This window comes from Diadema antillarum, unplaced genomic scaffold, assembly GCF_040938485.1.
Source record: "Diadema antillarum isolate AM-2024a unplaced genomic scaffold, OU_Dant_1.0 seq00000682_RagTag, whole genome shotgun sequence".
In the NCBI taxonomy this organism is placed as follows: domain Eukaryota; kingdom Metazoa; phylum Echinodermata; class Echinoidea; order Diadematoida; family Diadematidae; genus Diadema; species Diadema antillarum.
In genome coordinates this window covers 1339183-1366225 of record NW_027271587.1, presented here as the reverse complement: position 1 = coordinate 1366225, position 27043 = coordinate 1339183, and the positions used below count along the sequence as shown (strand labels likewise).

Sequence of the window (27043 nt, the reverse complement as noted above, 5' to 3'; positions counted from 1 at the left end):
AAAAAAGACTTCTAATAAATAAACAGATACATTGTAATGGTACTTCACCAAGTAGTATAAATTAAAGTTGGTGTCACACAGAGCCGGTGATGCCTGTGTAAAGTTGTGTCATACTACCGTTGGTACACACTTCAACAATGGCTGTCGCCTGATTGCACTTTCACAACACCCACTTTTGGTATCATCACCAGTGTTTCTATACAACAAACATAATACAGACGACTCCTGATATAACAGAGTGCTCTAGACTGGCAGTTCACCAATTACAATTTACAAATTCGAACTTTCATTAAGAAACATTTTTGATATGTATTTCGTTGGCGAAAAACATTTTCTTACGCATAAAGGTGAGTAATTCCCTAACACACATTGCAAGGTTATCAATATTAATTGAAACGTGATATGTAGTCCCACATCTACAAATTAATGTCTTTATGCTATGCTTTTGTTTTTCATGCCTACTGATATAACGAGATATCGGCTGTGACGAGGAAAACTGCTCGGTCCCGAGCCTCTCGTTATATCGAGTTTCCCCTGTAAGATAATGATTTGGGGACCTGAATTCTTACTTTGTTGTTACAGAAATTTTATTTTAACCATGTTCGTTATAACAGGAGTGCAGAATGTATGACACCCAAAGCAGATAGGTATAACTCTTTTGTACATCATCTCTTCATAGCAAGGTGTCCTTATTACCCAGGCCCTAAAACATGAAACTCGCCTGTCAACCGCTAATTCATATTGACTTTTCAGCACTGTACACTTGGTTAGTGTTTTACAGTAATGGTCCTAGGTCACACAGCATAACCATACAGATGCAGGTCATTATACTTTTCTTCATCTGTATTGGTGTACTGTACTCCAGAAATAAGTCTCTCCAGATAATTCATCAAAAACCTCAAACATCACTCTCCTCATCCTCATGGCATCTGCACTTGTGGTGGTCTGATGGCAGAGGGTATTTATGGTGTTCAATGGACAGGTGGAAACAGTTCACATTAATACATCACATGCTTGTCCACGACGAAAGCTCAAAATTCCCTCAGCATTTCAGTTTCCCATTTGGTCCAACATACTGCCCGTCTTCATTGTTATCAGCCATTCAGAACTCAGAGTTCATGAACAGGTCCAAGGAATATCCCATGCTAATAGTATTGCAGGCAGCCTGCAGCTCCATACAGGCAATGGGTCGTGGACACTTCCAGGGGCCTGTTTGTGCCTTAACAATTGCAGTTTTCACAGCAACAGCCTACACATTCACAACTGACTTCTTGTCCACTGGCATCTGCCATAGTAACTGCCATTAGTGCAAGTTAAAATGTTGCTGACCCCTGTCTGACAATGGGCTCTGAGAACGGTTGACACCTCTGTCCATGCTGACGGCTAAATCACACCCACATTGGTAGAATTGCTGGTTGAGTTGCAGTGAGGTATCAGTCACACATGGTATGGATATGTCTCACTGCAGATGGCAAGCAGCAGCTCAGTCTGTATGAAGGCTTTTCATTTGCTGTGCAGTGCTGATGCGTCTCCTTTCTTGTGTAGACGTTGCCTGCAGACATCAGAAGAAGCAGGGAGTGTACCAATATTATCTTACAGTCAATGCATTTCTACCCGATCTTCAAAAAGGTTTATTTTTTTCTTCTGACTAATTTTAAGGTAAAAAATATAGGCCTTCCACTTTCTTTTTGAGTTTTACATTAGGATGGTTGAATGGGGATGATTCATAAATATATATTTGGTGCGTCATCATGTTACCTATATACAGTCAGACATCATAAAAGATAGAAAACTGCGTGTGCAGGCAACTTTGGCAATATAACCTTCACAATTTTTGAACTTTTAATTCTTTTTTAAAAAAATTTTCCTTGTAATAAAGTAGGAAAATTATATATCAATTTAAAGTTTAACATCTGATAATTCATATCTGCCCAAAACCCTGCAAAAATTATTTTTACGACATTACTAAGTATATGGCTTTTGTGACGATACATCACATACGTACAGTGTATGTATGTGGATTGAGTGAATGCAGCAATATCTTATAGAGCACATGTCTGAAGTTTGAAAAGAAATTGATATCAGTGTCCTTCAGTGACATCACAAACTGTTGTAGTCTTCTCATCCAGTCATGGTGGTACTGAAACTTTAAAAATGCATCACTTTCGATCAGATGGTCTGATTTCCCTCCAACTCCACTGATGTATTCGACTAATATTGCTGCATTCACTCAATCCACATATATTTTAAGGTAGCATTCTTTTTTAATTGCAAATTTTTGTTCTATAGGGGTAAATATAGGTGAAATATTTATAGAGCATTTATTCAGTCTGCTCTATCATAGGGTATGCTATATGCGTAACGGAAGAATGACTGAACAAATGACTTAAATGAACCCCTCAGAGGGCATGTCTGAAGTCACTGCTGATGGTGTACGGCATTACCCAATGTGATTTCCCAATGTGACAAACTGCTGTTCCAATTTAAAGTTTATCACCATAAAATGAATGCCTGGGACTAAGAGGGTCTGTCTGCACATATTTGCTTCTATGGCCCACACAGAAACTACAAATGTAAATAGAAATATAGGTTGAACATAATTACACACTATACATTTACACTTGCAAATGTGGTGAAATGCCCAAGCTCCTGCAGTGATGTACCGGTATATCAAAGTGTTTGCAGAAAATTGTGCCAGTGAGCTGCCGATTCTACTTGTTCATAAAAACAGCAGTGAATATATAATTCACACACATAACACATGAGAAGACATCACAACAAATAGGTAGGTGCATACACATATATAGTCATTAGATTAACTACCAGTTCAGCTAGGGTTTACACATTCTCATGGGTTGTTGAAAGCATGAGTTTCAGTGAAAATGTTGGAGAAAGACAACAAGACGACAAAACAACTTGGTGAATAACAACTCATTATATATATGTGAGCAAAGCAAGCTTGGATAGGTACCTTATCCACCACAAGAAACTGTGATTTATGATCATTTCTGACCCGTATGTGACCATACAACACAGAACCCACGAAAAGTTGTGTGACCCAGTTTTACATGCACGATGAGGACTCAATTTAGGGACACCGCTGAGCAGTCCTTGTATGTATGGGAATCCCAGATATGTTATGGCATGAGAAAAGAGCTTGTCAGGACATGAGAAAGACCCCCGAGGCGTGAGCCTAATGCCTAATATGTGAGACTGGGTAAGTCTGGAATCCCATTATAATGAGGTTACAGAGATCAGCTAATTTTACCTTGTTATATTCACAATTTCATTGTATATGTACACTTGGAACCCCCCCCCCCCCCCCCCCCCCACAAATGTATATCAGATACTGTATGAATGTGTTCTGCTATGACAGCGTTACATACACTTTGTACAGTACAACATAATATACTGGTGAACAGGAAAACAGGAAATGCAACAGCAAAGTGCAAAGAGTATTCTCACATTTTAGAAAAAAATAATGAAAGAGAAAAAACTGTTAATTTCGATCATATGGAGCACACACAGCATGTTGCGCTCCTTGGGGTAATCACTTACTGCAAGCATACAGCGATAATGCAATAAAGAGTCCTGTAGTTTGCTGCTTTTGCCCCACTACATGATTTTGCCCTCTGTTGAGTTCAAGACCAAATTTTCCTCGTCAGAAAATCACAAACTCTTCTTCATTTTGGGGGGTGTGTTTTTTTTTTCTTCTTCTGTTTTATTTTTTTTTAGAGGCAACGTAAGAGAACACACAAAGACATGTAAAAATAATTTGGGAGCAGATGATTTACCTCGTTAAAAGCAGATTCTTGTTGTATTTCACCTCGTTATAACAGGATTCCCATGTACAACCTAGAGAGACTAGGATTAACATACAAAGATTGGTCGAGTGAAGGGGGTGGGGGGATATCCTGAAATAGTTCCGGTATGTGGTAGATAATTATGTAGTAGGTGTAAAGCTCAGAAGTTTTCTGGGTCATGAGAATCACAACCTTGTGTCTAATGGAACATTTCAACACTGCTTACTATGCATAGACTGATCTCATGAGAAGAATTCTTTACATAGTTGTGGCAGAAGTAGATAGAGAGCAGGCTTTGTTGTTGTTGTTGTTGTTGTGGTTTTTTTGTTTTGTTTTGTTTTTTTTTCCTGAGCCGTGAATCTCTCACCAAATACCTTGCTTAGGGTGAACTTCACAATTCAGAGTTTAGCGAGTACAGTGTATATATTTTTTAGACTGTAATGTCGTAAGCCAATGATTTTCATCCAGCCCTACTTTGTACAATTGCTTTCAGAGAAAGACATATCCACAAAAAGGCTAAAGTTAAGCTGTACAAACATTGGTTTCCCACTACCACCTGTGGAGGGGCACTGCACTTAATTTGCTTTTATGTGTGTGTTTTAACAGCCTGCTTCCTGCAGTATAGATTTCATTTATTAATGGCAATGTATCCTGAAGTGATTTTTTTTTAGCTACCATTCTTTACATATCACAAAATGCTGTCCCCTTTCCATCTCACAGTGTCACACATACATAGCTAGAAAAACAAACAAGAGACTCATAGGTCTAGTGCTCACCTGAGCATTACACTTTCCCTTCATGGCACTCTACCTCAGGCAAACTTGAAGAGGTTGGATGCTAGCCTCTTGGACAACACCCCCCCCCCCCCCCAAGTGTGGGTACTTAGTGGCCACATTATGATCCCCTCTCCCACTCATGATTCCTGCTAAGTTCAGTCAAAATCCTGCCGGCAGTTCTCAATTAGGACATAAAAAACTTTTATGGACAACGGATGATGTATGATGGACACCGAACTGTGATCAATCGCACTAGCTCATTTGGCTCAAGTGAGAGGGGACATGTTACATGTTACCAAGTTTTGTGAAAATCCATCATGAGGTTTTCACAAAGTCTACAATGTAAAAAATTTATGCATGGCAGACACCCGATATTATAATCGCAATAGCTCACTCAAGCCAGGAGCAGGAGAAAGGCTGAAAAGGGATAAATTAAAGAATGTCTGATTGCATGATCAGATAATTCCACACATGCCCACAATGGTGCACTTTCGTGTACCTGATCAAGTTGCAACTCAAATGTAGAAGAATGTGCTCAATTGTCACAAGGATAATTTGTCATGTTAATATCGAAAAACTTGAAACATTTGTGTTATGAACCTTTCACGAATTGGAGCCAATGACCTTTTAAGCCACATGAAACTTTTGCAAATTGCCACTGGCATTCAATGCACTATAGTGTAAACAAGAACTTTGGTGAATCTTTGGTTCCTTAAGAAATTCATGAAAGTTTCATGCACGCAAAAATTTCTTGTGTTACAGTAGACTGAAGTGATAACATGAATAACATGTCATCCATCACAAGGTTTAAAGACATGCAGACTAGCAACTCCAATTGGCAGAGATTTATCAGAAGTTAGGCTGCTGAAAGAGATTCAAAAAGGGTCATGCCAACAGTGATAGAATGCAACATGCCAGGAATTCACAAGAGAAAGAATTTGTTTAGGCAAACACTAATAAGCAAATGACTGAAGGAATACTGGGATAGGATTATGGATGTTAACATACAGAGCCATTTTTTTCTTTTCTTATGGTAAATTGCATATTCTATAAGTATGCTTGTATCATTTTTGCCCAAAATTACCAACATGTAATATACACAGAAGCATCTTTGCAGCAAAATTGACAAATGAGTATTAGCATTCACAGCCGTACAGTGCGATAAAAACATTACAAAGAATAAAATGTAATCTTTTGATTACAATGTCAGCATAGTACCAGCACATACACAAAGGTTAGTTTCTACACATGCTATGGGGAGGACCATGAAATCTGGAGGAAGGACTGGATCATCATTCTGTCCAATTCAAGATGTCCATGACAAAGGTGGGATACTCTCTCAATTTTTTTATTGAAACCACTTTTGCCTTCTTGAATAGCTTCTCCAAATAATACAGCCACAATAGCTGGGGAAGAAGCAGAATTGGCTGAAATACACTAACTCCAAGAATGTCTTTGTTACCCACGCCGATGAAAATCGGCAGGGGGTTATGTAAAGGGTTCCGTATGTTTGTTTGTTTGTTTGTTTGTTTGTTTGTTTTTTTGTTTTTTTTTTGTTTGTTTGTTTGTTTGTTTGTTTGTTTGTTTGTATGTTTGTTTGTTTGTTTGTTTGTTTGTTTGTTTGTTTGTGTACAAGATAACAAGAGAACGGGTAAACGGATTTGCACGAAATGTTCAGGGAATGTTTGGATAATGACAGGAAAGAATCGATTAGATTTTGGTGATAATCGGTTGACCCTTGCAAATTCTGTGTGACCTTGAAGTTTTGACCCCATGGTATAGTGACCATTCCGAAAATTTCCCGTTTCTCACTTTGCGATTTTCCGCTACCATACGAACACATAAACTCCCCAACGATCCGACTTCGCTGCTCAAATGTTCGTAAGAATTCCGAAATTTACGTTTAGGCCTATTTGAGGGACTATGTCCTTCTAGATTTATGAAAGTTCGTTCTCCGTCATCACAAACTGGCCCGTATTTTGATGATTTTTCAAATTAACATTGATTGTTTTTTTCGTTAGAGGAGCATTTTGCTCGGTCGCAGTCACACTGCACGATATGCGTGCTCAATGTCAATGCGTGTGCAAGGCCGCTGAAAATGCATCGCGCTCTACACTGTTGGTGCAAAATTGCACCGGGGACGTTGCGGCGCTCGTTGGTAGCCGAATACTGGTGCAGTAGACATTTGCATTCAACCCTTGCATTGAATAATTCCCGTAGACACTAATCATAGGGGTAATTGCCTAGGGGGTACGTAAATTTTGTTTTTCTTTTTTGCTTTTGTGGATACCATCAAAGATCGTACACTCATACGACCTTTGATATTTGATGATTTTTCAAATTAACATTGATTGTTTTTTTCGTTGGAGGAGCATTTTGCTCGGTCGCAGTCACACTGCACGATATGCGTGCTCAATGTCAATGCGTGTGCAAGGCCGCTGAAAATGCATCGCGCTCTACACTGTTGGTGCAAAATTGCACCGGGGACGTTGCGGCGCTCGTTGGTGGCCGAATACTGGTGCAGTAGACATTTGCATTCAACCCTTGCATTGAATAATTCCCGTAGACACTATTTCATAGGGGTAATTGCCTAGGGGGTACGTAAATTTTGTTTTTCTTTTTTGCTTTTGTGGATACCATCAAAGATCGTACACTCATACGACCTTTGATATTTGATGATTTTTCAAATTAACATTGATTGTTTTTTTCGTTAGAGGAGCATTTTGCTCGGTCGCAGTCACACTGCACGATATGCGTGCTCAATGTCAATGCGTGTGCAAGGCCGCTGAAAATGCATCGCGCTCTACACTGTTGGTGCAAAATTGCACCGGGGACGTTGCGGCGCTCGTTGGTGGCCGAATACTGGTGCAGTAGACATTTGCATTCAACCCTTGCATTGAATAATTCCCGTAGACACTAATCATAGGGGTAATTGCCTAGGGGGTACGTAAATTTTGTTTTTCTTTTTTGCTTTTGTGGATACCATCAAAGATCGTACACTCATACGACCTTTGATATCATCACACTCTCGGCTTGCTATAATCAAAATATCCCGTAAGAAAACGGCGTATTTCTCGATTTTTAGCGCTTTTTCCGCGACCCGTCGTGTAGACAATACTCTTAAAACTGGACTTAATTCGCGCGCGCTTGGAAAAGTTCCGATTCTGCACTTTTGACGGTGGAATTTGGGATTTTCGATGGATTTTTGGAGGAGACTTAAGGACTTTCCTGTACGTGAATGAGTGTTAATACCGTATGTGTAATGATGTGATTTGCGTGTGATGTGACTGTAGAACCAAAGATCGTACACTTCAGTGTACGATCTTTTGTAGAACTCACTGGCTGGTGATAAAGCACACTGGCAATTAAGTGGCCGAATTCTGGTAGATGACCGAATGCACATTATGTTTACCCCGACTTTGTACTTAGGCGTGGGTCTGCCGCCTTTGACGGCCCCTCTCTAGTTTCATCATGTTAGCATGTCCACAGCAAAAGTTTTCAAGTGTCTATCCGTATTCCATCGTACTCACGTCCCCTTCCCCCCCCCCCCCCCCCCCCAAAAAAAAAGACTCTGAAAAATAAGGAAATATGCAGGAACACAGGTAGGATACACTGTCCAACAATGCACAGATAGTGTGAAAGATACATTAGAGTGCTGCTAGGGGAACGCCATATGTAACAAAAGACTTACGCAGCCAACTTAAACAAGCTTTATGATCACCAGTTGTATAATGGAACACCAACCTGGGATGTGTCTCGGGGAAAGTAACGCCTTTCTATAACCTGCAAGAAAGCAAAGATAATGTAAGTTCTTATTGATTGACACTCTCAATGTAAAATAACTGTGCACCTAATGTATATGTTCACTTTGTTGTGGCTAGAGATAGCAAGATTGTACTTTAATCAAAAGAAGCAAGAAACCTATAAAAATTTTAGATTGAATCTCAAATTTGAATAAAGAGCATAAATTCAGATTTAGTTAACAACTACTGTAAAAGTGGATATTTTCGTGTGACTAATTTTTCGCGCTGGGCGAGCTGAGAAGAGTTTCGCGTGTTTTTAATTCCGCGGAATCAAGATATCGACTACTGGAACATATGGCAAGCAAAAATATTTGCATGCTTTTATTTTCACGCTAGTTTCGGGTTGCGCAAAATGCGCGAAAATTTCAACACCGCGAAAATTTCCACTTTTACAGTACATGAAACAAAGAACATTTCAAGGATCAGTATTTGCCGTCAAAATCAAGCTTGGCTACATATCGTTTACATTTAGTGTCATGAAAACTATATAAGGACATGTTGCAATATACATCTTGCATATCAAGACATGTAGGAACCAGAAAATATCAATGAAATGACAAATGGCATATGATGTAAATGACACCATATTGCAAAGCATAAAATATGACAGAAATAAAACGATGAAAGGGTGGCAAGAGTTAACAAACATGGTAAGTAAACTGGATGTTTGTTTTATGAATGATTAGTAATGATCATGCTTTGTTGGAATATGGTAATCAAGGCAATGGTGATCATCAAATATTACAGCAGTACATTCTGGGCTATGTACATGTGTAATATGTCACTGATGCAGTCTTCTCACAAATAAATAGACTATGAGCATTTGCTTGTTACTGGCACTCAAGACATTTTCCAGACCTGAAATAAGATTAGCATCATTAAAAAAAACACAATTATACAGATAGCAAGACAACTTCCTACATCACACTAAACTCCATACTATCATGAGGGCAGGGGTCCGTTTCATGAAGTCATCATATAATAAACAGTATTTACATAAATCTCAGAACAGCCGAAAATGGTCACATCGAGCAGTCAGCTATATAAAACTTTCAAATCAATTTCATGAAGTCTCTCAAAAGTGTGTTTTATGAGCAAAAAGTCTCTCATACGACATTCATGAAACCGACCCCAGGACATATGACATCATAAGCCCTTACTGCAAAAGAACAAAGTGTTGAACAAAAGTTAGTTGATAACTATCACTGAACAGAATGGCATAAGGAATAGGTGCTGGGGTGACGAGGAAAAAAAAAAAGATGCAGAGAAGTGCATCAAACCAACAAAAAGTCACCGCCAAAGAATCAGATGCTTCCAAGCCACGACATGACATGTAGCTATATCATACAATTTCTTTTGAACCATTTCAAATGTCCCAATACCTCAGCATTCTCAAAACAATCCCCTCTTCACTTGACAGAAAAATAAACATTTACCATGATGAACAGATGCCTACTTCATACTCCTGTTTCAAACTATTCAAAATAATGCAGCCTGAAGGATGAAGTAGGAGGGTATGCGTACGGAGTGGAGAAGGAAAATGGCTCTTTGGTAACAGCTGAAAATAAAATGTCATAATCACTCGATTGCATTTACGGGCTAAGGTCTCCATTCATGCCCTGTGCACTCATTCTTTATAATGCAATTACAGCTGATACTGTCAAACCAATATTAGAAATTAAATTCTAGTAGTAATAATAACAAGTTTGCAAAAACCCATTAAGTTACAGGTACATCCTATGGATAGTCTTCACTACAATTGTAGATACATGTACAACATTATGTTGTCAGGCTTCTAATGACTTAATAGAGTTGAAAAAGAAAACAACTGTTGCTATAACGCTGTTTCACTTTATGATATATTTGTTCATGCGCAAAATGCAGCAAACAAGCAAATGTTTACATAAAACCAAAACCTCAAGTATGGACACAAACAAAAAAGGGAAACTGATCTATCGAGCTTTAACCCCAATTACACACCTTTTTGGGACTGTCTCTAGAATTATTGCCGCAGCGACGGGATATTACCTTGAGGAACAGTAAGAATGGCCAGAGTGAGAGCAGGTGGAAGAGAAATGAACAATATAAGCAGCAAAAATGTTTGCAAAAGAAGTTATCATGAAAACTCAGGTATGAGAATGAATTACGATTTGATAAATATGACATCAATGTTAGAGTTCAGACATGTTAGCAAAAATATTGTTTGAAGCCTAAAATTTGGTAAAATTATGTATCACATGTTGTGGCCTCATTTACAGCCGTTGTAGCCTACACAGAGTACCAGTCATCATCTTCTTCTACGTGTTGGTCCTCTTTTCCATTGAAAGGTTTCATCAAGACAGCCAAACAGACAGAAGTGTGTGGTATGTCAAAAAAAGCATGTGCCTTTACATTTTATTTGCCCAACAAAAATAACTTTTTGTCATGGGCACACGGGCACATGGCTTTGTCGCAGAAACCTGCCAATCTCAATAAATTTCATATGGCGATGGCAAGATTGACCAATTTCATATCAAACTCTCTATCACTATAAAACTATGAATAAAAGCTGATTTTATTATCAATAATGCAGGTATTTGTTACTGTAAACATGTTGATTTTCTGCAGTAAGTGCAGCATTATGATTCAAACAATGTGATGTGATGTGATGAGTAATTACTTGCACAAAGCATGAAGTTATCTTGTCTGGCATTTGATTTTATTGAATATAACTAGACAATTTCAACTTTATTGATATAACCTACCATTCATATCATATGCACATAAAGACCAATACTTTGTAGACATCTGAATTTTAGTCAGAACAGAAGTCTATGGATTCTACAAGGAAAAGACACTAAAATCTTTTATCTCAAGGGAAGGACATATCAAGGAAGTAAGGTTTCTACTGAAGATGTTTAATTTGTACTATTAGAAGTGAAAATCGTAGAGAGGGCAAAATGATCACAATGCTGTTCCTAATTTCTTCATGGGGACTCCCCCTACTATATTTGCAAATAAAACAGACTCACCTTGTCAAAAAATCTGCTGAATTTCACAGCATTGGTAGTACCAGGAGCAAGATGCTTTGAATCAATACAATTCTGCACAAATGGGGGAAAAAGTAGAAAGTATATAAGGAAATGCAACTGAAAACACAGATTATGACTATTGCGTAGAGCAAAAATAATATTTGTATTTCACTATCAATGCAACAGTTAAATAATCAGTGAATTGTTTTTGTATTACATTGTCAAGACTCATTACTTACTTTTTATTAGTGTATAGGAAGGCCCCTACACATGATATCTCACCATATTACCATGGTATATTGTAGCTAGTAAGGACCGAATGTTCTCTTCTCCCTACAGCGGGATGCAAGTATTCTATATCACACAGATTTTTATCACTCTTACCTTGACAAAAGAATACTTTTTGTTCACACAAATTTCAACATAGAGCACACTACCCCAAACCGAAATGTCCTGTTTCAAAAGTACATCCACCAGAATGAAACAGACACACGTCAACCTTTGTGCACAGTATTGGAAAGTACAATGTATGTATCAAAGAGTTCAGGAGTACAAATAAAGACTAGTGCTATTCTGGATATTAGAATTGTGGGTTGATGCAAAACAGATGAGAACTCACATGTCATCTTAATGATAGTCTTGCCCATAAGGAGATGAGCCTGGGGTCTGCTTCATGAAAGTCTTATGAGAGATTTTTCGCTCATAAGACACACTTGTGAGAGACTTCATGAAATGAATTTTACTTCTCTCTGAAAGTCTCTCACAGCTTCATATGGGCGACTTTGGCCATTCTGAGATTTATGTAAAGACTATTATGTAATGATTTCATGAAACAGACCCCAAGACAGTTATTCAAAATTTAAGAATTTCAACTACAGAGATGCTGAAACACTGCTAGGGGACCATTTCTGATGTTCTAAGGATCAAACTCACTAAGTTGACTTCATCTGCTCCACACTCCTCTGCTATGGATGAGGACTGCAATGAGTTCTGCCTCTTGGCATCAAGTTGGTCCTTCTTTGCTCCTACCACTAAGATGGGTGTGTGGTGACCTGCAAACCGCTCAGGGTCATATTCACTCCTGAAATATAAATGCTATATTAATCATCACTGGCTTTTACTTGGTTTGTTTCATTGTTATTCTTTAAGTGAGGTCAAACACTTTTTACCAGCCACTGGTTATAACTAGTCAGCTACATTTTTAGTACTACTAAAATTCCACTGGGAAAAAAAAGAAGAAAAAAAAAGAAACCCACTATTTACTGCCACTGCACACAGTACTTAACCACTTGTCCAGTGCCTACACCAATTAACTGTATATGGCATGCAGGGACAACTTTTTAGCTAGGTTCACGTCTGAGAATTAATCTTCTTTCTACTATCAGTTTCTGATTCATAATAAATTACTTTGTTGTTTGAAAGGCTTTAACTGAACTACTGACCACAATTATAGTAACAAAATGAAAATGGGTTAAACTTTATTTGCACAAATTACAGAAATATGAGAAAATGACAAAAGTTATAGCATTGCAGCATCAAAAGGAAATAAGACATTCAAAATTCACTTAGAAATAAGTTGACAGTACATTTGGCAAGTCCTAATGTAAAAAATAAAAATGAGCACGGAAAGGACATTGTGCTGGAAATTGACAAAGCTTATTGTAAGTTAATTCTAGTGTGAGCATAGCAGACTTACACACTCGACCGGTGCCTTTCTGAGCTGTTCCCATGATCTCGTTGAAGAATCTCACTTAGCCATTTTCCAAGATTGGCATGAGACTTCCGATTGGTTAGGTCATGGACTAGTATAATACCTGCGGGTGCAAAATAATAAAGCTTTGTGAAAAAAAAAAAGAAGGAAAAAGAAACCCCAAGTTGGCATTATCTATGAATGCAATTGCTTCAATAGGTCAAAAAATATATATCCATACATTGAACTGTTTAACGAATTCTTCAAACTTTTCACATAACCAAACTTACAGAAATTGGTACTGTAGACATTGCAAGTATGAATAATCAGTCAGATATACCAGAAACAATACTCACACATACACACCCACAAAGGGAAAATTCAGATCATTCTAACAGGGGGAACACTATTTCCAATCCTGTCAGTAAGAAGCAATTGTTCTGATCTATTTTAAATCACTTGACTTGATTATCATACATCATTGGCAGAAATCATGTAAATTCATTGTAATAAATTGAACATATAAGTGGTTATTGACCCGTTAAAGACAAGTCCCGAGTATACTTGGGCAGGTGTCAATGGGAAATGTGTGTTGTAGCAAAATCAGCCTGTCCTCAACAGGTTAACTTGATATGACAAGCAAAGCTACATTTCAGGAAGTTTAGGACGAAGCCATTCTAAGTGTCTGCCTGGATACACTGTTGTTAGACAGCAGGACATCATCAATCAACATTAGCAGCCTTTCTTTCATGTCAAACCACAGCTTACTTTTTCACTAATTCTAAAATGCTAGACAGCACCAGTGAAAAGTTGTTGTTCTTACCATTGACGGCACTGTAGAATATATGTCTGCTATTGGCGTGGTTCACTGCACCTCCAATATCCCAGAATTCTATAAAACAGGTCTTCTGATCCAGAGTTCCTTCCTTGTATTCATGAATCTAGTATTTACAAGATGATTTGATTTGTCATATCAACCCTGCTATCTTGCAAAATAAAGTTGACAGTGTCCGTTAAAAAAAAAATAAATAAATAAATGTGCAGTATAGGCCTAACCATCTCATTCATATGGAAATAGTCCCAATATCTTAATACAACAATGATTACTTACTTTTTTTCACTAATCACTTAATGTGCTTTCTTTACCCACTGGCACAGTTGTCTGTAAACTAACTGCTAAAGAATAGATCACATACCTTGTAACCATCTAATCCCTATTATTTCACCATGTCCTCTCCCATTACCCTGAGACACACTGCTAAACCTATTAAAAAGTGGGCTTCTAATCTACAATTTGGTCAAGTTGGGATGAATTACCTAGTGCTGATGAAAAAGCTGGGCAAGTTGAGGTTGAAAGTGAAATTCCATCCTGATATCAAGTTGCTTTGTATTAAAACAAAATGACTAGAGAGAAGATCAGTGAAAATTTGGGGAAGAAATCAGACACATACACAAAAGTTCTGAACTCTTAGAAGTTTAGAAAGTCAGACAAATTGTTAACTCTGTGTGATGTAGGTGTTTAGCAGCTCTCTATTCATTCTGTACACAAAAATTAACAAAATTTTTCCCCAGTAAAATTTTCTTCAGACATGCTCTTGGTATATGATAAGAATAATCTATGTCTTTCCATGGCCTCCTCAGCAAATAAATTCTCTCTGTGCCCAAATATTAATTTTGAGAAAAATTAAAATAGTGACATTTTATGTACAGAACAAATGTAGATGTGATAAACACCTAGATCACACAGAGTTGCAAATTTGTCTTACTCTCAAAACTTTTAGAATTCATAAACTCTACATTATGTGTCTTGGTTTGTTCCCTGATTTTAATTTATTTACTTGTCTGATTTTTGTGCGTCATACAAAGCAAAATGAAATCAGGATTAAATTCCCCTTTAACAGTGTACGGGCACATAAGGGTTAAAAAGACTCATGCACAAACAAGTCTAGAAGGAACATCCATTTATGAAAGGGTCACTGAACTCATCCAATTTTGCAGAGCAAACAAATGTTTTCTCCAATCACAGACTTCCTGCAGAATCAAAGCGTGAGGTAGCAGTCACAAACAAACTTGTTGATTGGTTCCCTCAGGCAGGAGTTAATACTATTGAGACCCTGTTTGTCAATATCTCACTAGAAAAACAGCTTTCAGCTTCATGAACCATCCTCCTCCTCCCCCCCCCCCCCCCACACACACACACACAAAAAAACCAGGAACACAAAACATACACAAACACACAAACACATGCATCATATGAGTTTGCACAAGCTTGTTTTGTACAGAGCTCTGTGTTGCCATTTCTCCTCACCTTTACATCTACTGAAGCCCCAATCGTGTAGGACGTATTAAAAATGGGTCTGTCGTGGCAGATGAGGTGGACTAAAGATGATTTGCCCACACCTGAAACAGTTGTGAACAAAGGCAAGATAAACAAAAAGTCATCATAGGATGTAAATTGACATGTAGGCCCTACAGGTGTGCTTACTCTTAGTCTTTACCTGTACAGATTTCAAGCCATGCACACAAGTGTAAGATCATTTGTGAATACTGTATATAACTGAAAAACACTTCCTAATATCCAAACTACTGTATAAAATTACGCAAGTTTCAATGGTTTTGAGCAGGTACAGTCAAACCTGTCTATAGCGGCCACCCAAGGGAGACGGAAAAAGTGGCCGTCATAGACAGATGGCCCCTATAGACAGGTAATCCAACTTTGTGTGCATTGCATACATGTACATGTATCATTGTTGTATCCTTACATGTACATGTATGTGTGTACGTATGCACACACTGTGTATTTCATGCATTTAACCATGCCGGTGTACATGAAATTGTTGCACAGTAGTACATGTATGTGTATTGTTGTGAAGAAAGGATATAACACTAGTGCATTATTATGACTGAATGAGGGATGAATGCAGCGGTGGCGATCACTGAACGTTGCCCGCACGGCTACAAAGCAGAAAAACATGCTGAATTATCGGCTCGGCTACGGCTCCATTGGGTTTTTGGCCGCTATAGACAGGTTAAAATCTACCGCGGGAAGCAAAATTTGTGGCCACTGGCCGCATTAGACAGGTGGCGGCTATACACAGGGTCTTTAACAGGGCTTTTCTCTCGGGGGGATTTTTCAGTGGCCGCTATAGACAGGTGGTCGCTAAGGCAGGTTTGACTGTATTTTCTTTCCTCTTTTGATTTTTGTTTTCTAATATTACTTTGTATCTAATTTATATCCTGTGGTGGTGAGAGTGCTGGTGTGATATTGTTCGAATTTTATTCAGTGGGATTTATCATTATTAACATGGATGAAAGTACATTAGTGTCGATATCAATGTTGACTTTTGTGTCATGGCTCACAACAACTCTTTGACTCTAGTACAACTGTCCTGAGCTCGAGGTATCGACAACAGCACCAAGGTTCAACCTCTCGTGCCAAGGTTTGACCGTGCGCAAAGCATAAATATGTTAAGTTTCTACATAGTAGGCGGTCGAATTTTGGATGGTGTTGTGGTCAAATTATTGGCAGCTTGCATTTATAGTACTATTACACTATACAACATTACATTACCGCCCACGACTGGACCACAACGGCATCCAAAATTTGACCGCCTGCTACATGTACAAACCTATGTACTTTTGTGCACGGTCAAACCTTGGTGTGGGTGCTGTACTGGAGTTTAGTCCATAGTACAGCACAACCTACAGATAGTTATTACAGAACTCAAATTAAGTCTCAACAGCAATCATCTGTATCACATCCATGTGACCATGGTGACGAACTGATTGTGAACAGAGGAGCAATGGGCAGGCAGGCGACAATCAAAATATTCATATCATTACATTATCATTAGATGTTTCTACATCAATTCATCTTTTGTCTAAATAGAGTCTAGATCCATAGACATGGCTGGGTTTAGAATGATTAGATATGATTGATATTCAATTGATCCTAGACTACTATGTCTAGACATGCTAGAATTAGAAATACAGTCAAACTCGGATACCTCGACGTCGGATAAGCCGAATATCACTTACCTCGGGGGCAAAATGACAGTCCCGATTGTTCCGATGGAGTTTCCGTGTATTAAAATTCGCGTAGCTCGAAAAATATAACTCGAAGTTCGGTTACCTCGAAGGGAAATCTAATGTCCCGATCTTTATCAACTTATTGTTTTTCCCAGCATGTTGCTCAAATCGAAATTGCAAACATCACTCAGCATCTCCGATTAAGCGCGCGTGGACAGCGAAGACATGTTACAAATGTTTTCACACTCGATTGTAAATATTCTGAGACCCAGAACAATCGCGCGCCCAAGAAGAAATACCCGATACACAGCTGACAAGGAAAATCCCCAACACCTACCAACACACGTACATGGTATGCACATAGCACCCGTGCCAATGGAGTGCTTTACGATAGCACTACGCGCTGCCCCATCATTTGCTTTTCTTTAACCACTGTGTTTTGATTTTTGATCGAGACAGTCATACCGTGCGCGTAGATTTCTCAACCGTCGGGGCGCACCTGCTTACGTTGACAGTTATATCTTTGCCATTAATCACGCTCCACTGTCAAAACATCAATCTCCCTCGTAGTGCCTATTTTTTTTTTTTTGCCTTTCACGAAGTTTACTTCCCCGAGAACGCAAGCACTGAAACTTTTTTTTTCCAGCAATGCGATTATGAAAATCTGGAAGTATAGGCCGATCACAATGAAGAATAGAATACACAGGGCTCCGCACTAAGTTTTATCGGGCCACCAATATCATTGATTTTTATTTTCTGGTGGTCGAAAGTAAAATCTGGTAACAAAAAAAAAAAATCAGGAAAAACATTAGAAAAACTAAATCGGTCCTACTAAACATAGACAAATTAATATTAAGCATTATTGAAGTGATACAGATGCCCATGTCTAAAACAAATGAATAGAAAATTCAATCATCTTACTCTGTGTTTAAAGATTTGACAAATGGGCGTAGAGATTATTTAAAAAGTTGATGCCCATTATATTGAGGAGGTCAAAACTTACGTTTGAAATGAGAAAATGGGAGCATTTGCCGACATTTGTTAGCATCCGACATTTGTTTTAGCATTGTAAAAAGCCGAAAGTTACCGTTATTCATTTTTAAATGTAAAAGCAAACAACCGACATTCATTTTAGAATCTTACGGAGCTGAATACTATCCTAATCCATCTCCAAACATGAAAGCAAACATCCGCTATTTGTTTTAGCATCTAACTGAGCGGATTAATACCATTAATCATTTCCAAATGTTAAAGCAACAATCTGTTATTTATTTTTGCATCGTACGGAGCAGAATATTACCGTTATTCATTTCAAACATCCGACATTTATTTCATTATCGAACAGAGCCGAATGTTACTGCTGTCCACTTCCGAAAGTGAAATGAATCATCTGACAATTATTTTATCATCGCACGGAGCCGAATGTTACTGTTTTTCATTTTTGAACGTCAAGGCAGACATCAGACATTTTGGACCATGGAACGGATAGCTGAATGTTACTGATATTTATTTCGAAATGTACCGTAGCAAATATCCAATATTTTTCATCATCGTATGGGGCAGAATGTTACTGCTGTTCACTTCCAAACATGCCAAACGTAAAAGCAATCATTCGACATGTATTTTAGCATCTTCCGGAGCTGAATGCTAATGACATTTACTTTCGAACGTAAAAGCACACATCCGGCATTTATTTTATCAGCGTACGGAGTTGAATATTATTGTTATTCACTTCAGAACATCAAAGCAAACATTCGACATTTATTTTAGCATCTTCCAGAGCTAAATGTTATTCCAATTTACTTTCGAACGTAAAAGCAAACATCCAGCATTTATTTCATCATTGTCAGGAGTTGAATATTATTGTTACTCTTTTCCGAACGTCAAAGCAAACATCAAACATTAATTTTACCATTAAACGCAGCTGAATGTTACTGTTATTCATTTCGAAATTTAAAAGTAAACATCAGACAGTTATTTTAGCATCATATGGACATGATGGAGCAGAATATTACTGCTATTTTCTTCCGAACATAAAAACGATCATCTGACATCTATTTTAGCATCTTCCGGAGCCGAATGCTATTGCTATTTACTTTCGAAAGTATAAGGAAACATCCGACATTTATTTAACCATCGTACGGAGTTGAATGTTATTGTTTTTCATTTCCGAACGTCATAGCAAAAATGTGACATTTATTTCAGCGTCTTCCGGAGCCGAATGTTATCCTTATTCATTTCCGAACGCAAAATCAAATATCTAACATTAGTTTTAGCACCATACGGAGCTGAGTCTTATCGTTATTCATTTCCAAAAGTATGAGCAAACATCCGACATTTATTTTAGTATCATACCGAGTCGAATATTACCGTCATTCATTTCCACAATTAAACGCAAACCCCTGACATTTATTTAAGCATCTTACGTAGCCGATTGTTACCGCTCTTCATTTTCAAAAGTAAAGGCAAACATCCGATTTTTTTTTTTTTTTTTGGTGGCGCGATCGGGCCACCAAAATCTTTATTTCTGAAATTTTGATTTCATTTCCGATTTTCACTCAATTCATTCATATAAAAGTTGATTCAATTCAAATTGACAAGCATGCAAACAATCAGTAGGCACTATAACAGACACCATGTTGAACATCGATAAACGTCGAACATCGATAAACATCGGATAAGTCGAAGAAAATTCGACGTACGCGTACCTCGAAATTCGCGTACGTCGAACCATTTTCTTCAGTCCCGACGAATTCGAGGTATCCGAGTTTGACTGTAGGGCCTCCTAGTCCATCTTGTAGGAACCCATTAAACTTATTCTCTTTTCGGCAATCATGCACTTTATTGGCCCTATATTATCGGTACCTCATTCCCCATACGATGTGCCAAGGTGATAATTGATATCCCATGAACCACCAAGCATTAAGCCGCCGGCAAGCTGCTCTTGTTGTATGGAACGCCGTCTGACAAGTAATAAAGACACTAAAGCCCTCCTCACCCTGCAATTTATTTTGACACATCGAACACTGCGCAATCGATATCGTGTCTTTGCTCTCCGCTGCGCTGCAGGATTATTGAGCCTGTATTTACAATGTTGCATCGCAGAAAATTGCCATGGTTGATGGCGCAAAGTGTGAAAATTCTATTTTTGAACATCCTAGCTAGCCACATCAATTACATACGCTAATATGGTATCTTAAAGGGACTGTACAGTACTGGTTGAGGTGGGGATTCATGTTTGGAACATTGCTAAGTGAGATAATGAGAAACCTCCTATGAAATATGACAGAGCATGTAATTTAAAGAAGGATTCAACATTTATTTGATGAAAATTGGTTTTCAAATGGTTGAGATATCCAAAAAAGTAATAATAATAAAAGGCGACAGGCAACGCCTTTTATTAGGATCTCTTTGTTTCACCTTGTTTTTGTATATCTCAGCCATTTCAAAACCAACTTTCATCAAATAAACTTTTGATACCCCTTAGAATTGCATGTTCTTTGACATCTCATGGAGTGGTTTCTGAATATCTCGCAAAACGTTAAAAGATAAATCCTCACCTCAACCAGAACTGTACACACCCTTTAATGTCTCTTTCATCCATCCCCACACATGTGTGTGCCTGTAGTGGCTGCCTGTAAATCGGTATCTATGCACTCAATGCAGACAGTAACAGACTGGCATATCGGTATAAGATTTTTGTGTATTTTTGTTGTTGTTCATTATTTCACAGAATAATTTGCCAAAGACAGCGCCCTTTATATGCCCTGTGCAATAGGCTGATAAGAGATCCCCTGCTTGAGATATACATACAAACGCAGCATCCATTCATTTAAAATCATGAATGAAGGATAAGAGTTTACAACTGTTGAGTTGCATTCGTGCCATGCATGCACAGCACCCTGTCTCTGCTCGATCACGCCACGCGGGGGAAGGGCATGGCATTGAGCAACGGTTGGCATAATAATGTAAGTGCTTTTATTTAATACACACATACATTGACACATGCACACACATCCAACGCGAGATCCAACACAACGATGTGAAATAGGCATACCTTTGATATGCACGTATCAATGCACATTTGCTACTGGACGTCTGTTGGCATACGCAACCTGTCGTGTCAATCGTATTTACGCAGAAGAAATTTTCATAAACCATGGTTTAAACCATGGACACATGATTGGTTACCACCTTCACTTCATGAATTCAGGCCATGCTCCAACACGCGGTGCCTGGATAGCACTAGATGTACTCGAATCCGCATGCACTGCTCGATTAAGACAGAAAGATCCGTCTGTACGAAAGAGTCTTTTATTTTTCTGACGTTATCGCTCTCCTCCGGAGACAGACGGAAGCTTACCATATACCTCGCTGTATCGAAGCTCTTTGAAAACCACTGTTTCTATGCAGAATTGGGTGAGGTACCTCACCCTTCTCGATTGCGTCTAATTCACGGCCCTAGATCGGCAAATTTAAACTTGCATACCATGCACACCTACCATTTCCTTCCTTAATTTGTCAATGAAAACTTCTTGTGGCTATCAGAAATGTCAAGATGGACCATATCTGACGGTTTCATGAAATTTCAGTCAATTACAGAGGAAAAGTAGCTAATTTTTACTTAAAAGTACGCCGATCGATGGCTGTGTCAGCGTAGCATGATGGATGATCGATTATGTGGAAGAGCGATATAACGATGATAATCGATCGTTGTAGTCTGTGATACAGCCGCTTGTTTGGTGTTTAACCACAATAATTACGTCGGCTCGACAGTAAAATGTGGAAGAAAGAAAGTGATCTTGATGCGTCTGTTTTTTATCGTTTTAGTTAATTTTATCTTGCGTGTGACTGTATATCTGTCAACATATTTTGCTGACTAAATGATGGACGGATAATATGTGTACAAAACAGTAAAAGATATATGAAAAAATGGGAATTATCCATCATGAATATTGCACAATAAAAAGGATTTTTACTACAAAACAAATGCAAATACTGGGGTTGCAGTTTTTGTATACATAATCAAAAAATGAAATGGAAAAATAAACACTATCATAAAGACAATTACTTTCTACTATAGTTGAACTTATCAATTAAAGATATATTACCATTTCAATTCCAATATTCTGTTTCTTTTTAGGTAAAATGAGCACTTTATGAGAAGTCCACACACTTTTTGTAATACTATTTTCATTAATTTATTAAATTAGGCCTATAAATTATGTAGATTACTAGAAACAATCCCCTTTGAATTTAACTTCCTTCTCATCTTCTTTTCTCTCTCTTTCTCTCTCCCTCCTAATAGCCTAACCTTTTTCTTCCACTTTTCCTTCAACCTCATTCTATTCCCTTCATAACAATACTATTCAAATCAAATTATTATCATCAACTTTTGTCATGATAAAATCGATACTTGCCACAATTTTTAAAGAAAGGATCGATGTCTAAGTCCTGGTATGAATAATCTGTATCAATGATTTGAATAGTGATAATCATGATAGTGGCAATGAAAACAAAGAACTATCACAATAGCTCACTTGAGCCTTCGACTCAGGTAAGCTAACAATAAGAAAAAGATACGACAAAGAAAGTAGGGGCTACACGTATTGCACGAGTCAAGTTCAATATTGTTAATTTGTAAGCGGCTAGAGACTACCAGAATCGATTATAATCGTTGACATCGTTCTCTGCGAAATTGGTGCACTACTTTAACGTCGGAGGCTACGTTCGCGACCGACGTACTTTTCAACTCCAATTTCTCATTTTTCTTACCTTTCGGCTTTCTAAATTCTAATTCCATGAAAACTCTCTGATATGGTTCAATTTAGCATCTCCAATAGCTGCACAAAATTTGATTGACAAACGGTGAAGCGAACAGTAGGTGTGCATTTCTACATGATTACCCAAATTTCTGCGATCTAATCTAGATCTAGATCTACAACCTCATGGTCTAGATCTAGTTAGATTCTACTGCATTTCGATTGCACAATGTGAGAAAGTTACCCCAAATATCACTGCATAATGTGTCATGTCATGTCAAACTTGTTTTAATGTAGAAAAGCGGTATGAAATTGGGTTTATTGTAACGTTTGGTCTGTGCGACCGCTGGCAGAGCATCAATAAATTCACAGGAGCTACTACTAGTGCTAGTAGTACACGCCTTCGGTCTGTATAGGAGGGGATCCGTGAAGCCAGACGCAGTCCCCGCACCGCGGAACATATCCCCGACGACCAGATACAGACCGATCTTTGCCAGACTTTTGGTCGGTCAATGCTCGACAAGCCAGAGTTAGGGTGAAAACATAAAATCTGGCTCGTATGGCACCGATAGAAGAGCGGTAGGGCCTAGGTAGACCATAAATTAGAAACACAGTACGTCAGTAGGTCCTACCGCTGGCCGCACTACGACTGTACGAGTAAACGAGTACCGGTACATTGTACTATTGCCAATTGGTTGCCCTCTTTTCTTTCTTTCTTTTTTTGGAAATATGCGTACCTTTGACATGCGCGTATCAGTGCGCGTTAATTTGCTACTGGACGTCTGTTGGCGTACGCAACCTGTCAATCGTATTTACAACACAATCCACGGCGACGGGCACGGCCATGCCACGGCCCCGGGCTCTTTCGTTTCTCCCCGGAGACTTTCGTACTCAGTCGCCACGTCTGCACTCAAGCATTGCCGCGCCGCCGCGCCTGGCGACACTCACGCCAGTAATCGCTCGCATTTCAGCATTCGCATGGGTCGTTTGACATCGCATTCAAATCCATGATTTTAGATATGATGCCTCAAACCAATTTTGCTCAAATTTCGTGAGTAACTAGGAAACTTGTGAAGCTTTATGGACATAATCAAGCGAATTGCCGCAGTCCTTTCATTTTCGCGTTGCATTGCAAAAAAGCGTGGAGACTCCTTATAAGGGGTGTCCCGGGGGTTACTTATAAGGGGGACGGGGTTACTTATGCACTTGTCAATGTAATGACGCACCCCACTACCCCCGGACATGGGTGCGTCATGGTCATTTTTTGACTGACCACACGGGGTTTTTGACGAACACCACAGTCACTTTTTTGACGGACAACACGGTGAAAGTGACGCACACCTCGGTCACTTTTTTGACGGACATCCCCGGTACATTTGACGCACCCCCGTAAATACTGAAACGATTTTTGCATACGTTTTATTCACGCAATTTCATTTTCTTTTGGTTCGTAAACATAATTTGTAAAAGTTTCGGCAAGTTTCCCTTACCATGGCCCTGTAAGCACCGTACCGTCATTCACCGTACATCACGCTGCTGCTACGATATTCCGTACAGTAGTATGTATTCTGTGCATGCAATCCATATGACAATCACATGTGTGCAATGCGCTGTGTGTGCGCGGCCATTGCTAGTGCGGTGGATGCATACTGCTGCAGCGCAGGTACACACCACGCCACGGCATTCCCGCGAGTAACTACATACAAACAGCCTCTGTACGTAGAGAGCTAGATTCGCACAGCTAGCTAACAGCGTCGCGCGTCTGGTCGGGCTATCCCGCGAGCAGAAAATGGCATGCTGCAGGCAGTCTCTTCTGCTGCCGCTTCTTTTACTGTCAAGAATTTGCCTTTGTCACCACCTTTAATTTCATGGGTTTGTTGGAGGGAAAATGTAAGGAGAAAGGGTGGCTTTTAAATTATGTGCTTGCCAGATTCTGGCAAGCATTTTTCCCTCTTATTCCAAAACACTTCCCGAATTTGATTTTCACTTGCCGCGGGACACCGCTCACTGTAATTTCACTCGCGGTACGTGTATCCGGTACTGGTACTCGGTAGCGTGCAAAAATGCGTGCAGTTTTCCATAGCCAAGTGACGTACCAGGACGCACCCCTGGCCTCGGTTTAAAATAATGCGTGTTATTTTCCATAGCCAAGTGACGTACCATGACGCACCCCTCGGTCAAAAATTGACCGACAATGATGGGATTTTGACGCACCCCTCGCCCGGGCCTCGGTCAAAAATTTGACGGACAAAGCTGGTAAAATGACGAACACCTGGGTCACAAATTTGACGGACCAAACGAGGAAATGACGCACCCATGTCCGGGGGTAGTGGGGTGAGTCATTACATTGACAAGTGCATTATAAGGGGGACGGGTTACTTAAGGAGGGGCCCCCCTTGTGAGTGGGTTTCCCGAACTGAGATAGCTTACGCAAGTTTGCATGCCTGGGACCACACACACGCCGCTTTCCACTATGTCACTTTGACCAGCTAGCGAACCCAACCCGTGGCGATGGGATCTCGGAGCAAGACATGCGACCGATACAAACATCAGGCACAATGTACTTACCTGAATCTCCGACAACTAGTAATTTAACCTTCTGCAAATCGATGGACGCCATTATATCTGCTCATAAATTCTAGTGGAGTGGAAGCCTTCTCTATCTTGACGTGTCCTCAGCACAGAACTTCATTTATTTAACTTTATGTGGACGTTTGTCCGTACCCCGTGCATCATAATACATGCATAGTCCTCAAAGCGAGAGCGTGTACAGTGCGCGCGTTCATAAGGCCCAAGGGTATACGTGTAGAAGCCAAGTCAGTGGTAGAAGCGCACGCTCGCAGTGCGCATGCATAATGGCTGGGTGGTGTGATTTGGGTCTTCTTATTGCTCCATATGGTTGAACCACAGAACTCCTTCTTCTTCTTCTTCTGATTAAGTCTGCCTCCTTCAATAGACTGAAGATTCTTGCAGACTGGTGCTATTTACATTGTAATACAACTTATTTACAGATATTTACAAGCACATAGAAAATTTGACGAAAATACTAGCCACTGTGATCAACCGTTAGACGGTTTCGAAATGATCCCACAGATGGCGCTGAAACAATTTCTGACGACAGGGAATTCCAGTTCCTTACAGTTCTTGGGAAGAACGAATGGCGATGCGATTCAGTTCTCGAATATGGTACCTGATAGGAGTGTGGTTTCGAGGCTCTCGTTAACTGAGTAGCCTGTTTGATGATATAGTCCTGTGCTGAAAGAGGAGTGAGATTATTGTGTATTTTGTACATCATAATTAGCCTGTCATTTTCTCTGCGCTGTTCCAGAGTGGTCCAATTAACTTCTTGTAGTATTTTGGTGACACTCGAGATGTTATGGTGGCGATTTAAAGTGAATCGCGCAGCTCTTCTCTGGACCATTTCCACTTGGTGGATTAGGTTCTTGGTAGATGGGTCCCAAACTGTGGAAGCATACTCGACAATTGGTCGAACCAACGTTTTGTAAGCTGTGGCTTTAACATCAGAAGATTTTATGCGAAGATTGCGTTTTAGAAATGCAAGCACGTTATTGGCTTTATTGACAGTATATATTGCTGATGTGTTGGGTCCACTTCAAATCAGAAGTGATGGTTACACCCAAGTACTTCACGGATTCAACAGATTCAAGAGGGGCGTTATTTAGATGATACACGTGTTGCACCTTACTTCTTTTCCTGGATATTGTCAAAACCTTACACTTATCTGTGTTCAAATCCATCATCCATTTTTTCGCCCAGTCACCAATTTTGTTTAGGTCCTCTTGAAGATTTTGCGTATGATGTTGATTGTCGATGGTCATGTAAGAAATTGCATCATCGGCAAAAAGGCGAACCTTTGACGCGAGACCATCAGGCAAGTCATTGATGTAAAGTAGAAAGAGGCAAGGCCCAAGAACCGACCCCTGAGGCACTCCAGATCCTACCGCTACTGAAGAAGATTTAATACCATCCAAAACGACCCTCTGACTTCTTCCATTGAGAAAATTTTGAATCCATTTCAGATTTTTCCCCCTGATACCGTAGTGGTCCAGTTTACGTAAAAGCCGCTCATGCCCAACCTTGTCAAAAGCTTTTGAATGAGTCCATGACTATAACATCCGTTTGACGTCCTGCATCCAAGTTCCTATGTA

At 39.3% G+C, this 27043-nt stretch overlaps 1 protein-coding gene across 2 annotated transcripts; it reads right to left on the bottom strand.

The window, feature by feature from the left end:
- On the bottom strand, positions 1-25561 carry LOC139737127 (rab-like protein 3). 2 transcript variants are annotated; one of them, XM_071647805.1, is made up of 9 exons: positions 25443-25561; positions 15392-15483; positions 13907-14024; positions 13090-13207; positions 12327-12474; positions 11394-11465; positions 10363-10410; positions 8324-8362; positions 1-1552 (listed from the first exon to the last, which is right to left on the bottom strand). In XM_071647805.1, exons 1-9 carry the CDS (start codon positions 25492-25494, stop codon positions 1484-1486), a joined length of 756 nt encoding a protein of 251 aa, XP_071503906.1. In that variant the 5' UTR covers positions 25495-25561; the 3' UTR covers positions 1-1483. The 2 variants fall into 2 exon arrangements, with proteins under 2 accessions (XP_071503906.1, XP_071503907.1); XM_071647806.1 differs by lacking the exon at positions 10363-10410.
- Positions 25562-27043: the final 1482 nt, after the last annotated feature.